At 29.9% G+C, this 14,685-nt stretch overlaps 2 protein-coding genes and 1 long non-coding RNA gene across 5 annotated transcripts; 2 read left to right on the top strand and 1 right to left on the bottom strand.

Annotated features, from left to right (window-relative positions):
- Positions 1 to 1,846: 1,846 nt before the first annotated feature.
- On the top strand, positions 1,847 to 6,761 carry LOC126925859 (protein max-like). The gene is made up of 6 exons (XM_050741850.1): positions 1,847 to 2,012; positions 2,068 to 2,127; positions 2,560 to 2,794; positions 3,054 to 5,200; positions 6,262 to 6,350; positions 6,521 to 6,761. Exons 1-4 carry the CDS (start codon positions 1,974 to 1,976, stop codon positions 3,233 to 3,235), a joined length of 516 nt encoding a protein of 171 aa, XP_050597807.1. The 5' UTR covers positions 1,847 to 1,973; the 3' UTR covers positions 3,236 to 5,200; positions 6,262 to 6,350; positions 6,521 to 6,761.
- On the bottom strand, positions 5,559 to 6,267 carry LOC126925864 (uncharacterized). Its single transcript, XR_007714161.1, has 2 exons — positions 5,973 to 6,267; positions 5,559 to 5,861 (listed from the first exon to the last, which is right to left on the bottom strand). It is a non-coding gene; the product is annotated as an uncharacterized LOC126925864 (long non-coding RNA).
- Positions 6,762 to 7,569: 808 nt separating the features above from the next.
- Positions 7,570 to 13,467, top strand: LOC126925855 (mediator of RNA polymerase II transcription subunit 26). Of its 3 annotated transcripts, none has more exons than XM_050741838.1 (4): positions 7,570 to 8,196; positions 9,334 to 9,408; positions 9,575 to 9,853; positions 10,378 to 13,467. In XM_050741838.1, the coding sequence occupies exons 1-4, from the start codon at positions 8,182 to 8,184 to the stop codon at positions 11,581 to 11,583; spliced, it is 1,575 nt and encodes a 524-aa protein (XP_050597795.1). In that variant the 5' UTR covers positions 7,570 to 8,181; the 3' UTR covers positions 11,584 to 13,467. The 3 variants fall into 3 exon arrangements, with proteins under 3 accessions (XP_050597795.1, XP_050597796.1, XP_050597794.1); XM_050741839.1 differs by having other exon boundaries at positions 7,570 to 8,174; XM_050741837.1 differs by having other exon boundaries at positions 7,573 to 8,023.
- Positions 13,468 to 14,685: the final 1,218 nt, after the last annotated feature.

The raw sequence follows: 14,685 nt of genomic DNA on the forward strand, positions 1-14,685 counted from the left end.
GGATTGGGGGTATTATTTGTGGGGGGCGCGTGAGTTTCCTGGAGGCTTTCCATAGTGAGTAGTTTGAGTCGGCTGTGGGGGACAGGCTGGCGAGGTATTTGTGAAAACGGTCATTATTGTAGTTCTTTATGGTTTTGGATAGTTTTCTAGTTGCGTTGTTTAGTTTGCGTTTGTCCTCCGGTGTTCTATGGGTCTGCCATATCCTTCTTAGTCTACGTTTTTCTGCTATCCTTTTTAGTATGTACTGGGGGTATTCGTGGTTGCTGGTGGACGTTTTTGCCGGTGTGGAGACGCGGATAGCGTTTATTATGCTCGCATTTAGGTATTCCGTGGCTGCTTCGATTTCATCATTGGTTTTTAGTGAGGTTGAGGCTGAAGTTGTGTGGGTAAAGACTTCTCTAAAGAGCTGCCAGTTGGTGTGTTGGTTATGAATGGAGCCATTAGGTGTATTCTCGATGATAGTTGAACTGATTGTTACTATCACGGGGGAATGGTCAGAGGAGAGATCAGCCGAGGAATTGATTTGGACGTGTCTTGACGAGATATTTTTAGTTATGAGGAAATCAAGGAGATCGGGTATTTTGTTTGTGTCGGTGGGCCAGTGTGTGGGTTCGTATGTGGTAAGGTAGTTGAGGTTGTTGGTTATTATGCTGTTGAGGAGGTTTTTGCCTCTTACTGTGACCAGTCTGCTACCCCATTGGGTGTGTTTAGCGTTGTAGTCTCCTCCGGCTATGAATCTGTTGCCCAGGGAGTTCAGTAATACTTGTATCGTAGACAAGGCAGTTGGGTACAACTTGGACTTTGGAAGAAAGCGCATTTTGTTATCCCGTTGATCGCAGATTCGTTATTGAACCTAGGATCATTGTCATTAGCTTCTCGAGTATCTAATTACCACGGTTACTTGTCAAATTCTGTAATAATCATATTTGCACTAGTAAATATCTATTGCATAACAATAATGTCTAATCCAAATGAAGATTCGTTTCACGCCCCTAACCCTAATCATAATGTGAACTCGACATATGTATATGTCGGAGATGAAAGGACATCGGGGTCTTTCTTTTGGAACGTTTGGGAAGGTCCTCAATACTTTAGTCCAGACTTTTTATTATAACTGCACTTAAATAATAAAACTGAGGAATAGTTGTTTATGTTTTAATCCGAGTATGGGTGCCCGAGATTTATGACAGTGGCCTTGAGCTCGAAGTGACATAACGGGTCACTGAACGTAGCCACGGTCACGGGAGGGATGCGTACCTAACAGAAGTATGGAGTACTTATATAGCTCTCCTTAAAAACAAATATTGACCGGAGAGGTACAGACAGGAGTATAAGGGCAGTTCCACTTGGACTGCGGGTCAATTCATTTAGATATGTTCTACTTGCACGTTGAGTCATACCAGAATCATGTATCACATCGCATTCATCGTCCCGTTGACCGTGGATTCGTTATCGAACCTAAAGTCATTGTCATCGACATCTCGATTATTCGATCGCCGCTATTACTTGTTAACTTCTGTAATCACATCTGTACCAATAAAGATCAGCTAGAATACATAACAATGATGGTCAATTCAAGTGAAGATTCGTCAACCGCCCCTAACTCCAATGAGAACCCGACATATATATATATATACACATGATTCAATAATCAGTAACAGTTCTTTGTTATTTTATTACTTCTATTAAATATAAATCATTTCAATAGTTTATTAGTTATTTTTGCAATAAAATCTTCTATCCATTATCAGAGAGAAAATAATTCCTCTCTGTTATTATAAAATTGAGAAATAAGCAAACACTGCGCCTGTTGAAAATAAAGTTCCTAAACAAGTACCTAAGAACTAGTGACTTTCGTGGTTGTCAAATCCTACGTGCATTTTGTTATATATGTACTGTATGTACACTGTTTGTATATTTTTTGCAAAGTTGATAAAATATCTTTTGTTTACCTGTTTGCCTAGGAATTTATAATGAGTGACGATGATCGAGACATCGACATTGAGAGCGATGTAAGCCCTTAAAACTGTTCTTTCAATGGACCTTGTTAAAGAGATCGTTTTTTAGGAAGGTGACGATTCCGATTCTAGGCAGAGGCATTCAAACAATACCCAATATTATTCTCAAGTAAGTTCATTATCCACTCTTATTTTCCATTCTTATTTTCCTTCTTTTTTTTTTCTAATTCCATTCATTTATTCAACATCTTTTATTTAATTAACGATATAAACAAGTTTTATTTTCAAAATATAAAATGTAAATATTGTTGAGGTTAAATGAACACTTTCCATGCGATTTAACCAATTTATTCTTGTAAATTGTAATCTTGTAATTTACCATTGAATATCTTATAAAATGAAGATACTCAACTAATGTGTATATTGATCTATAGATTTAATTTTATAATTAAGATTAAGATATACACACACATGTTTATTTTTAATAATAAAGTTAAGGTTGATGTTGATCATAAAGCAAGAATTTAGATGTAAGATTTTTGTACAACTTACATATAATGTAGTTTAATTTGATATGAAAAAACATTGTATATATTGATAGGCAGAAAAACGGGCACACCATAATGCGTTGGAACGGAAACGTCGGGATCATATTAAGGATAGTTTCTCCAGCCTTAGAGACTCTGTACCTGCCTTGCAAGGAGAAAAGGTTGCAAGTAGGGCACAAATACTGAAGAAAGCTGCTGAGTATATACAGTTTATGCGACGCAAGAATTCCTCCCATCAACAGGATATTGATGACTTGAAACGCCAGAATAATCTCTTGGAGTCTCAAAGTAAATATTAATCAGAAAATTAATTAGATTTTATTCTAACACTCTTTGAAAATTCAAAATACAGTTTAAATAGAAAAATATTACAATTATTCTCCATTAATTATATCTTGTCATGATTGTAGTTTAGGTAAAAGTTTATATATGTTACTTTTATATTTAAAAAATATATATGAAATATGTTCAATACACTATAAAATATATATAATATTATACTCCAAAATTTTTCTGCGCCATAAATGTATTTTTGTACTATTTATAGTTAGGGCACTTGAGAAAGCAAAGATAACAGGCAATTTCGCTGCTGAAACTTGTGAAGTCACAAAGTCAGAAGGTGTACCAATGCCTGGATACAATGACACAGAGTCTGAATCATCAGATAGTGAAACTAGCAGAACAGTTCGTCAATCAAAAAAACTGAAAGTTGGAGGCCTCCACCATTGACCAATGGTTTGATCTAATTTTTGTTTTGATAAAAATTTATTCTTACGTTACTACTAAACTCCATATATGAGGACATCTACTGAATGGAGTCTTTCAATGGAATCTTGAATGTCTTAAAACCGGTGTACAAAATATTGTCCAAATTATAAGTAATGCTATTGTTTCATTCAAAGATTAATGAAATAATACATTACTAACACTTTGGAGTAGATTCTTAAAATTTGTTAAAAAATTGGACGTATTTTATTTATGAAATTAGTTGTTTAATATAAAGGAAATAATGTATTGTGAGGTGTTATGGTTTATACTTCTAAATTCTTATACTGATAAACTAATTAAATTTAATTAAGGTTGTACTATTAGTAATCACTTTGTCAATACAAATTCAAGCAATACATTTCCTTAAATATATAATCTCTTTCTAAAAGAGAATTTCAATTTAAAATCTTTCCTTTGTTTTTTATAATTCTTAATTTATTTATAGAAGATTACTTATCATAATTATTGTATTGTTGATTTATCGAAGAATCTGAAAATACTAGATATATGCTCAATTGTAAAATTTATGAAAGTTTTGGAATTATTTTTTCGTTTGAAAAAGAATTTAATAATTATATGAATAAAATTTTTATTACTAGAAGAAAATATATTGAAATAAATAGAAATAAATATATTAGAAAATGTATTATAATAAGAATTACTCAATTTTAATCACTTTTTAACCTTCTACATATATGTCTATATGATAGAAAGTAAGTATTGATAATGGTGTATGTTTATTTTAATTAGAGTATTTTTTTAAGAAAAACGTTTCTCCTTTTGAATTTTATAGAAGTCTTTGTAAATAGATGGAAAGTATTATATCAATTAGTTCTAGAGTAATATTCTTTTAACAGGAAATATTGTACTCTATAATATTAAGAAATACGAAATTTATTTTATAAATTATGAAGAATTTATTAAAATCGAATGTAAAATTATTAGATACTTATAATCAGTAGAAATAAAGATCACTTGTGAAATACATTTTATTTATATGCATATCGTTCTAAAAGGTATATATGTATACAAAGTGACCAAACAAATAGTTTCTTCTCATGATCTTTTTTTACAAGATTTGAATGTCATCTCCATTTCTTTTAAATAAGATATAAGATAATAAAAAATATATTTATTCTGTGGTATCCTTATAGAGTATGGTAAATCTTAATAGCTATACTATTTCCATCATTTAATCTCGAGATATTTACGCCTGATCGACAGGTGGCAAAATTAAAGTCGAAATTTTACTGGTCCTTGGGCAGAAAGAATTTTTTAACATTTGATAGTTCGAAAGAAAGTTTTGAATGTAAGGAATTAATTAAGATTAGTTTTATCTAAGTATTAATTAGATGCGATTAGTGTAGTGTTCTATCTTGGATTTGGTGACAGCATCTATATGAAAATTTTGCTTATTCTTAGTACTATTGATTTACTATAAGATGGCGCCAGCATGTACAAAATAAGGACTACACTCATTGTATGTAATTAATTAATTCTGTAGAAAATCGGAATAATGACACAAAGATGATATATAAATACAGAGATGGTTTATGAGAGTTAAAACTTTAATTTAATCCTTGAATAGTTTAAGAATTTGCTCTGCAACTCGAGAAATTTCATTTTTTAATTTAAGCATGGTGGCGCCTTCATTCGGGAGTTAGCAGTACTCTCAAGAAGTAAAATTTTGCATATATTCACACTTGGAAAACTGTCAAAATAGACGTAGTTAGACCAAATTTAGGACATTGTATGAATTATCATTTATGAATATATTAAACCAATAACATTACCAACATAAAATTAGAGTAACTAGAAACAACAATCATAAATAATGAAATGATTTAAAAATATGTACATTTATTAGCAAATATACAGATAAGATATAAGTTTAATCACTTAATTGAAATATGTTTATTTAATCACGTAAGTTTTCTCTTATAAAATTGAATCTTTACATCACTATGTCCTTCAACTTGTACTATAATATTAAAAGTAATTATAAGTGACTATCTTGATAGTTCTTTAAAGTATATATATATATATATATACTTTACTTTTATATATATAAATGTAGTATATAGTATATACATATATATATGCCCATACAAAGGAATTTAATTTTATGATGTACATGATATATTACAGAAATAGTTTCTTTTTCAAATATTGTCAAAGTTTGATAAGAATATTTATAAAGATATTCTACAAAATGTAATAATTATAACAATTGAATTATTAATCTAGAAGACAGACATGAATCATTAAAAATAAAAATATGCAATGAATTATATCATATTCTTTAATTATACAATAATTATAGTTACAAATATACAAAGTAAATTACTACATATGCTAGCAGAGTTTTCGAAATAATTTTAACATAAATATCCAAGAAGCCAGATAAACATATGTTCTACTTAACCTTGTTTCAAAATTCCGACCATCTTTGTTATATCTTTCTAAACATATTAGGCAAATATAATTGATTTTCTACAATTATTTACGAACAATATACATAAATAAATAATGAAAACATGATATTCTATATCATAAAAAAATTTATTGAATGAGTAATCATCTTTTTCTGTAACAAAGTATAATATGTAATACTAATGTTACGTATTATATTAAAGATCTCAAATTACCTATATAATATTATGAAATAATTCGTTTAGAATTTTCAAGAAATACATACTTGTAGGATATAAAAAATTATCTGTAATTAATACTTTCGTGGTATATTGATACAACAAATTACTGAAGTAGCAAAATTACATTTTTATGTTTTCAAGTTTTGCACACTTATTCAGATTATATCATTAAGTATAACTTTTGCAAATTATTTTGATAAAATATATTTGCCATACAATAAGTATGCACTTGATCGAGATAATGCATGCGCGAACTTATTCGGATGTATCACATAGTCAACAGCTCAACTTCTTTATACTCAACATAACACAAAATATTTATTTCTCTTGCAGTTCCAAAATTTAATTTTAGGCAAAAAATGAAAATATAATTTTAAACACGTAGGAGAGAAAATATGCGAATAATTTGAAACTTTAGACAGGTAAGATCACAAAATATTTTTCGATTATTCCATCAAAAACTTAGCATTAAGCATTTTACATATTTGTACTTGTTAAACAATCTTTTTTCGTGGATTTAAATATGATGGTGTGCTGTTTATCTAAAGATAAGAATAATATTCGATTGTTCTGAATAATTTGATACTTATAGGTTATGGGTACCACATACGAGAAACTGTTAATTATCAATCACATATACCACTCCAATAAAGAATAATAGTATGCAACGACAATGAAATGGACGATTCTTGATCTCTGATAATAGAAAGTTGCTGTTAATCTGCACAAAATTTCTCCTATTAAGCACATATTACACAGACCGTGATAATTAATACAAAAAATAATGAGCATAATGAACGATACAATTAATAAACTTCCATTTAAATAATCAACATTTTTAACATTATTATCATTTTAAATGTTCGTATATTTTTACACAACTAAGCAAAAATACCAATATAACTGTATATATATATATATATATATATATATATATAGTGTATATATATATATATATATATATATATTGTATATATATATATACACATATTTTTATGTAAATTCATTGTATGTTGCAAATAAAGAACTAGATAGTTACTTCACGTTTTTTATATTGGTACTATTAGCGCACCATTCGTGTAGGTAACTTCGGAGCGTCTACAATGTTACAAATTTGATTATTAAAAGCAAACGCAATTTTTCTTATTGAAATTGTATATGTTTTAGGAGTGAAAATTACATTTTACTTGTAGTAATCAACCAATAGTGAACTATTTTCAACAATTATATCCTAAATTTGATAAAATATTTGCTAAAACAAAATATAGTAACTATATAATTTAAAATTTTCCTCTAAATCTGGTAATAAGTCAAAGTTACTAGACATAATAAGTTAGAATGAAACAACAAGTGTCTATTTATACGATCAAATTTTGACGGAAAAATTGGGCAATTCAAAATCGAAGATAAATTAGTAAAGAGGTTATTAACCCTACTGCATTTTTTAGAACACTTTTAACCTAATTGAATTTTTCTAACGTTTGAAGTATCTCAAATTTGAATATAGTAAAAATGAGAAAATGAGAGAAAATGAGAAGAATTATTATTGGTGTATATAGATTTCTGATTTCAATTTTATGTCAAACGTTTTTCTAGAATATTAAAATTCTTTTTATTCGTTGAAACAAAATCATGATTGAAATACAAGAATTAAACGATCGCAACAGGGTTAAACGCGAGTGGTCGAGAGCAGCAGTTTGAAGTTAGCTGCGTAAAGTTGGCAACCGATTGGAGCGCTATCGGTACGGTAGTGGGGATAGAAGGGAGGTGTGGTAACGGTTAGGAGTCTCGTCCAACCACGAGAGGAGCTAGTAGCGTTCGTCTGGCAGTATGAGGCGGCGTGGGGCTAGGGACGATGCATGGGCTGCGACTAGGAGGCACTTGGGAGGTAGGGAGGGCATGCGAGCAGAGCACAGTTCAGTAGTCGCCATTGCAAGTCCCCCCGTGCTCTCGTATTCGTGACACTCGGACGCGTGGAGACGATTTTGCGCTAACCTAATCTCCCCGCGAGGGCCCTAAGTGTGCCCCCCCGATGCAGAGATATTGCACCGAGCTCACCGATAGATTGTTGAAATCACTTGATAAGGAATACAATGTAAGTAGCGGAATGAATCCGCGATGCGCCGTCCGTCCGTTCACGCAAACGGCTATCGGGCCACTCTCGATCCCCCGTGCGCCGTGTGCCTGTACCAGTAGCGTGCGCGAGAGTCATTGAGAGTGTAGTGTGGTGGCGGTTCCGCGTGTGAGTGAGTAATGCGTTTCTTCTGTGTACGTTCGATTCCAGTCAGCCAATTTTCCTTTTGCACGAGTGTATACATCCAACATAAAATGCGTTTCTCGGCTACCTGGAGCATAACCTTAACATTCCTCCAGCGAATTGTCCAAAGTCGAGAGGAACTTACAAAGAAATCACCGTTCCCTTCCTTTCTAGCTGTCTCCCGCTGTTTAGACTCTAGTTACACTCGATTGCAGTACTTTCGCAAATTATCATTTTCTACCGTATTTATATCTCTTTTAGAATTTTATGTAGAGAATGAAGATTTGAGGATAATTGGGAGAATCTCGAGGTGTGGGCCCGATCGTCGTTTTCGAACAATTTTTACGATAAACGTTAACATTACCATAAGTCTACTTTCATTTCGCTATAGATTAAGGAAATGTATATAGACACGTGTTGATTATTTGTATTTTACGTTCGTTCATGTTTTATATCACGTATTAAATGTATCAATGATCGAATCGTACTATTATTTGTTACAGTAGTTTGAGCTTTATATTAAAGTATGGTTCGATTTTACTATTGTAAGATCGAATTTATCAGGAAATGAAATATCTTTTGTTACTTGTTGCTAGGAATGTAATTATTAAATTATTATTAACAATGTGGTAATTGATTAAAAACACAGATGTAAATTTATTAGAATTTTAAAACTTTCTGTATATTAATAAAGCATTAAAATATTTTAAGTATTAAATTTATTATCTTTTAATTAATTTGCATTCTTTCAAATAATAATAAAATTTTTAAAACAATGCAAAAGTATTTTCTTTTTAAGTAAAGTTAATATAGGTTGATCATTTATTCTTATTTTCAATAATAAATGATTTGATCATTATGTGCATTAAATATTTAATGCACATAAGACAAGCACAATGAAATGTAATTAATTATTTATGTTATATAAAAACATGTAATTTATTAATAATTTATATAAATATCTATTTCCCCAAATATTTAGGAAATTGGAATAGCATATATATAGAAAGGTATTTTCAAACATACAAAATATAATTATTTTATTAATTCTAGCAATTTAATATAAGCGGTACATTTGTATAGAAATATAATGCATTTAATTTACAAAATCAATACTTCATAATGGCACAATCATCAAATTTCATTAGGTCATCGACATGGGAGCTGTTGTGGATGTCATTACGGCCCTGGAAAAGACGACGATCACTAAAGAAGTGCTTGAGGTAAAAATGCTGCAAATATATTATATTAAACAAGTTTTATATTAGAATGATAGAAATTGCATCTCATGATAATTTGATGAAATTGCATCATGTTCATTTGCTCTTATTTCTGTCAATTTTCTGGTTAATTACATAAGTATAAAAATGATCTGTTGAATTATTTCAGAGTACAAGACTTGGAAAATATATCAATGAACTTCGACGAAAGACAAACAATGATGCCTTGGCAAAGCGTGCAAAGGATTTGGTACGAAGATGGCGTGATATGGTTTTACCTTCTGCTCATTCTACTCCACAGCCTACACCAGCAGACACAGCACCACCTGCTCTTAATGGAGCAAAACCACATAGCCCTGCACTAAGATGTTTTAAACCACAAAGTCCGGCATTAAGAAGTATAATGCGGTCTCAAAGTCCATTATTAAGGGATACGCTTGCACTCAGAGTAAGTCATTCAAATATTCATTTTTTTATTTACATAATATACATTAAATATAAAACATATACATATGTACTGTGTAACTATAGTACCTTTCTAAATTGAATATATTCAGTTATTGATGTTCTTCATTTTAATGTAATTAAATTTCCAGTGAATTAAAGAAAAAATTTTATATAAATATAGATTCAGAAATGTTTTGTTACAAATTCATAAGCAAAATAAGCAATAAGTAGGTAATATATCTAAATTGTTTCTTGAAATCGAGGAGAACATATTGAAGGATAAACAACACTTAATAAAGACTAACAGAGTAAAAGAACAATTGATCATTGAAAGTAACATGATTGACAAGAAATTTATAATTTGTTAAGTTCAAAAGTATTAGAAGTATTTATATTTGTTATTTTTATCAGATCAAATTTTAATTTGTTTATTCATTATTATAGTAACTTTTAATCTACTTGTATATAACATTTTCTTTTATTTTCATAAAACATAATAGAACTAATATATTGTTCCAATTGCAGGTGCTTAGTCCAGTTCTATCTGTGAATTGCGATCATTTACATTCTCCTAATGCGTCATCAAATAAGCAGTCAATTACAGTAACCAGCAACCACAGAACAAGTTCTGATGTGCCACCTACACTTGGTTCTTCGAGCCAACATCATTTGATGGAAGCAGTGCCACGAACTCACAGTTCAAACAAACGTCTTCGAAAAGATGATCCCAAGGACCAACATAATTATCAGCATCATGATTCAGTCTCAATCACCGAAAGTGAAACCTTTGTTAAAAAACAACGTCTAAATGGCGAAAATGTGTGTGGTAATTCAAATATGCAAGTGCCTAGCCCCACATTTAGAGAAAGAATCTCTGATCATTTTACGGAGTCTTCCACTAAACCTGATGAATCAGGGCCAAAGAAACGTGGTAGAAAGAAAGGCAGTAAATCTACGAAGAAGCAACCGGTTTTAGAAGATTGTGTAAAGGAAAAACTAGCTAGTATCTCAAGGAATCCTAAATTAAAGACAACACAAGAATTGCTGGCTGATCTACGGGCACGCGGCACCAATTCTAGCATTAATTCAAGTGCTCTACCTAGTCAAAGTGTAGAATCATCCGGCATGGAAGATATTCTGAGGAGTAGCAACGAACAAGTATCAAAGTTCCTTCGTGGTCCTCAGAATAATTTGTCCCATAGAAATACAGTTTCTGAAGCCTCACCAGAAAGTCGGTTAAAGCCCACAGAAAACTGTCTCGATGTACCATCTAAGTGTGAAGAATCAGGTGTAGTGTACAAAGAAAAATCAGTTACAAATGTTCAAAATAATCAACTAGAACAGTATCAAGATTTAACGGTTGAAGAAATATTGGCCAAGTTACCACCAATAGATCCGAGTTCAATAGATTGGAGTGAGTGTGAAACTGAACCAACAGAAGATCAAAATAGTACTGAGTATCCACCTAGACAAATTACTGCAGAGGATATAGAAAGGTTACATACACAATGTGTTGAAGGACTGAATGGAAACTTCCAACCAAAATTATCGTTTTTAACTTCGACTTGTAATGAAAAACCAGAGGTAAAGGAAGATGTGTCAGAAATCAATAGTGTAAACAATGTGTATAGCCAGCCTGATGAAGAATTTCGAGAATGGCATCAAATGCTAGCAAGGTCCAGTTCTAATGGCCAGGTTTTCCACATATTGCCTTATGTTATTATTGATTAGTAATTTTATTATCTTATTCTATTATTATCCTGAAATTTGTGAAAAATCCCTATAAATATTAAAGAGATTGATCAGTCATCAATCTATTAAAACAATTTCTATTGCAATTTATGATTGCCTTTATTTCTATAAATGCTCTTTATACTACCACCTTTATCATCATTATCGTTCCCTAATTATTCAAATTAAAACTGATACTTTGAATGTGTGAACCAATCACGCTAGAAATATGTAACTGGCAATCACTTTTCGCGTGAATATCATTCTCGACGATATTCGTTATCGTCACAAATCTTAATTTTACTTTATTCGTAAAAATCATTTACTATTATAATCAGCATTATTAGTGTCATCTTCTTCATCATCGTTATCATCTTCACCATCGACGTCATCAACAATACAAGAGTATCTTTATTATTATTGTTATTGTTGTTACTATTACTACTACTATTATTAATATTATCATCATTCTCGTCGATATTATTCATTATTGACTTATCAAAGCAAGTTTTATACAGAACAAGGCATAAAGAAGATATTTAGGAAATGAAAAACGTAATGTTTGGAGCTTCTAATGTAATATTTAGCTCCAATGTCTGTGACAATGTATTTGAGTCCAAAAGGTACTCTTTGAATGCTTGTCTTTCATTGTGTATATTATATCATTATTCTCATTAACATTGACATTATTGCTTAAATTATCACTGTATTAAGAAAATGCTAGCAAAAATCAGATTCGGATTATAAAAGCGATTTAAAATCTGCAAATTACTTTTTTCAAATTTATTATAATTAAATTTTTTATAAGAACAATAATGTTTAATTTTCTTAAAGAATGGATTTTTCTTTAACAAAAGATTTGTATAGCATTATAATATGATTGATCACTTCTCAGAAATTGTACAAACTATCTTATTCACTTGCTAAGAAAAGAGAGGCACACAGATTGAATCAAATAGTGCATTTTGGCCTATGCATAAAGGAAAAAAGAATTATTTTCGAATATTTAAAAAGAATATATGAAAAATTATGGGTAGTTACATTTCATTTGCTGTAACATATCCTTTGGTTCATTCTATTATTTTTACGATATGTTTGAAGAATGATGTTACACAAAAAGTATAAGGAATGATTATGGCAAAATATATACTTGTACCACGCAAAAAGATAACGCTATAATATTTCAAATGCTTTTTGACACAATATTCTGTTTATAAATTTAAAGTATTTATTGAAATGTACAGATGTCACTTAAATATAATATGAAAAATAATTTTTTGCGCGTGGTAAAAAGTAGTCGAACCGAATATAACGAGGCCTTAATTAAAGTTTAAAAGTAAAAAAAAAAAATATTTGTCTAATAAAGTATTATGTTGCATATACTTCTAGCAAAGGTAATACAATCCGAGTAAGTTTTAAATTTTTCTATCTCAATTTTATTTCATATGTTATTAGTACAATATAGTAAAATGAAAGTAAAAGTCTAAATGAAAAGAAAAAAGAAATTCTTGTTTTTAGAACAATTGCAGCAAAAATCCACACATACATAATTATATTGCTGGAAGGAAAATATGTTACGTGCAATGTTCAAATGTTCCAGTGTAATGCAACAAATATTTCAAAGCTATGTAATTTTTTTAAACAAAAAGAAAGATTGAAATTATTTGAAAGATGTAAATACGTCGTTCAAAATCATGAAAACACTGGAACCAAAATATATTAATATTTTCTGTAATAACCAAATAATACTATGTGTTATGTAAAAAAGAAAATAGAAAAAAAGAAAAAAACAGGACAAAGATTGTACATATTATGCCACTATATCATGTATAATGAAAGCTTTGTGAAACATTATGAATTAGAAAAAGAAAATGTCTGATTTTATATGTGTTCATTTTTTGATGATAACAGTTACCTTTTTATTTACTTTCGCTTATGATCGATTGTTTTTTAAATGTTTGAATATTTTGAATGTTTGAAGTGAACATCAATTATTGACAAAAGAATGAGAGATCACTCGCTGAGATAGTTTTTCTTTTGAATTAAGCATCACAATAATAACAGTTGAATATAGTAAAATATTTCCAAAACGATGTATATATAATATAAATTTTTATAGTTTCTCGTGTTACATTTATATTAATTACAATGTCTTGTTTTACAAGTATATGATAAGTATTTTATTTATACCGACATTTGTGTATACCTTTGTATTTAAGATTAAAGACACAAGTTAATATAATTAAATACTATAATACACATAGTAGTTTCAAGATTGTTTAAGCGATTGTTTATGATAATTTCGGTCTATATATGTATATCATTTCATTTATTATAATTCATTTCTGGATATAATTTATTTTACTTTTAATTATATTAATTTTCCACTTTAGTTAGTTACACCCCCATCAAATTTAAGAATAATGTTCGCTCTTGCTATTTAGTATAATTCCATTTTATCGAACAATGTATAGATATCGTTCACTATGAAGATCCATGAGATTATTGGATGAATTTTAAACAAACCCTGGTTCCCATCGATCTAAGTACATGCTGTGCTATCGTTATGATTGCAGAGTATATGATGCGCTTATTACGTAATATACACCGATAGCAGCTTTATTTCAGAATAACGAAATATTACATTCAGTGAATGAAAGACGATATATCCGTCGAATAAAAGTTTATGATAACAATAACCTATGATAAACAGAATTGTATATTTCTATTAAGATTTTAAGATATGCTTTTTTAATCACGGTATTTTCATTTAAATATGTTAGTAACCATGGCATGTGTCTTTTTTTTTTCATAAAAGAAAGAGATCAGTATAATTTTATATGAAAAGCGCTTATCTTCGAAACGAAATCCCGTGCCTTTTTTACCACTGCAATTCTATCATAATACAGAATCTGTTGAAAAAAGTGATATACTACGAAATAATGATTAAATAAAGTGAAACAACCCCTTAATAAAATAATATCGGTCAATATGATTTGAGGATGAAATATTTTATTTTATTCGGTTCCGTATGATTAAATTATTGTTAAATAATAACAGAGCTTAAATATCTATACTTAAAGTCAAACAGCAATGCTATTT

The sequence above is a fragment of the Bombus affinis genome, chromosome 16, assembly GCF_024516045.1.
Source record: "Bombus affinis isolate iyBomAffi1 chromosome 16, iyBomAffi1.2, whole genome shotgun sequence".
Taxonomy (NCBI): Eukaryota; Metazoa; Arthropoda; class Insecta; order Hymenoptera; family Apidae; genus Bombus; species Bombus affinis.

Coding starts and splice junctions, on each gene's coding strand:
- LOC126925855 (XM_050741837.1), top strand. CDS start 7,961: ATGCAGAGATATTGCACCGAGCTCACCGATAGATTGTTGAAATCACTT. Junction 8,024..9,333: donor CACTTGATAAGGAATACAAT/GTAAGTAGCGGA, acceptor AAATTTCATTAG/GTCATCGACATGGGAGCTGT. Junction 9,854..10,377: donor GGGATACGCTTGCACTCAGA/GTAAGTCATTCA, acceptor TTCCAATTGCAG/GTGCTTAGTCCAGTTCTATC.
- LOC126925859 (XM_050741850.1), top strand. CDS start 1,974: ATGAGTGACGATGATCGAGACATCGACATTGAGAGCGAT. Junction 2,013..2,067: donor ACATCGACATTGAGAGCGAT/GTAAGCCCTTAA, acceptor ATCGTTTTTTAG/GAAGGTGACGATTCCGATTC. Junction 2,128..2,559: donor ATACCCAATATTATTCTCAA/GTAAGTTCATTA, acceptor ATATATTGATAG/GCAGAAAAACGGGCACACCA.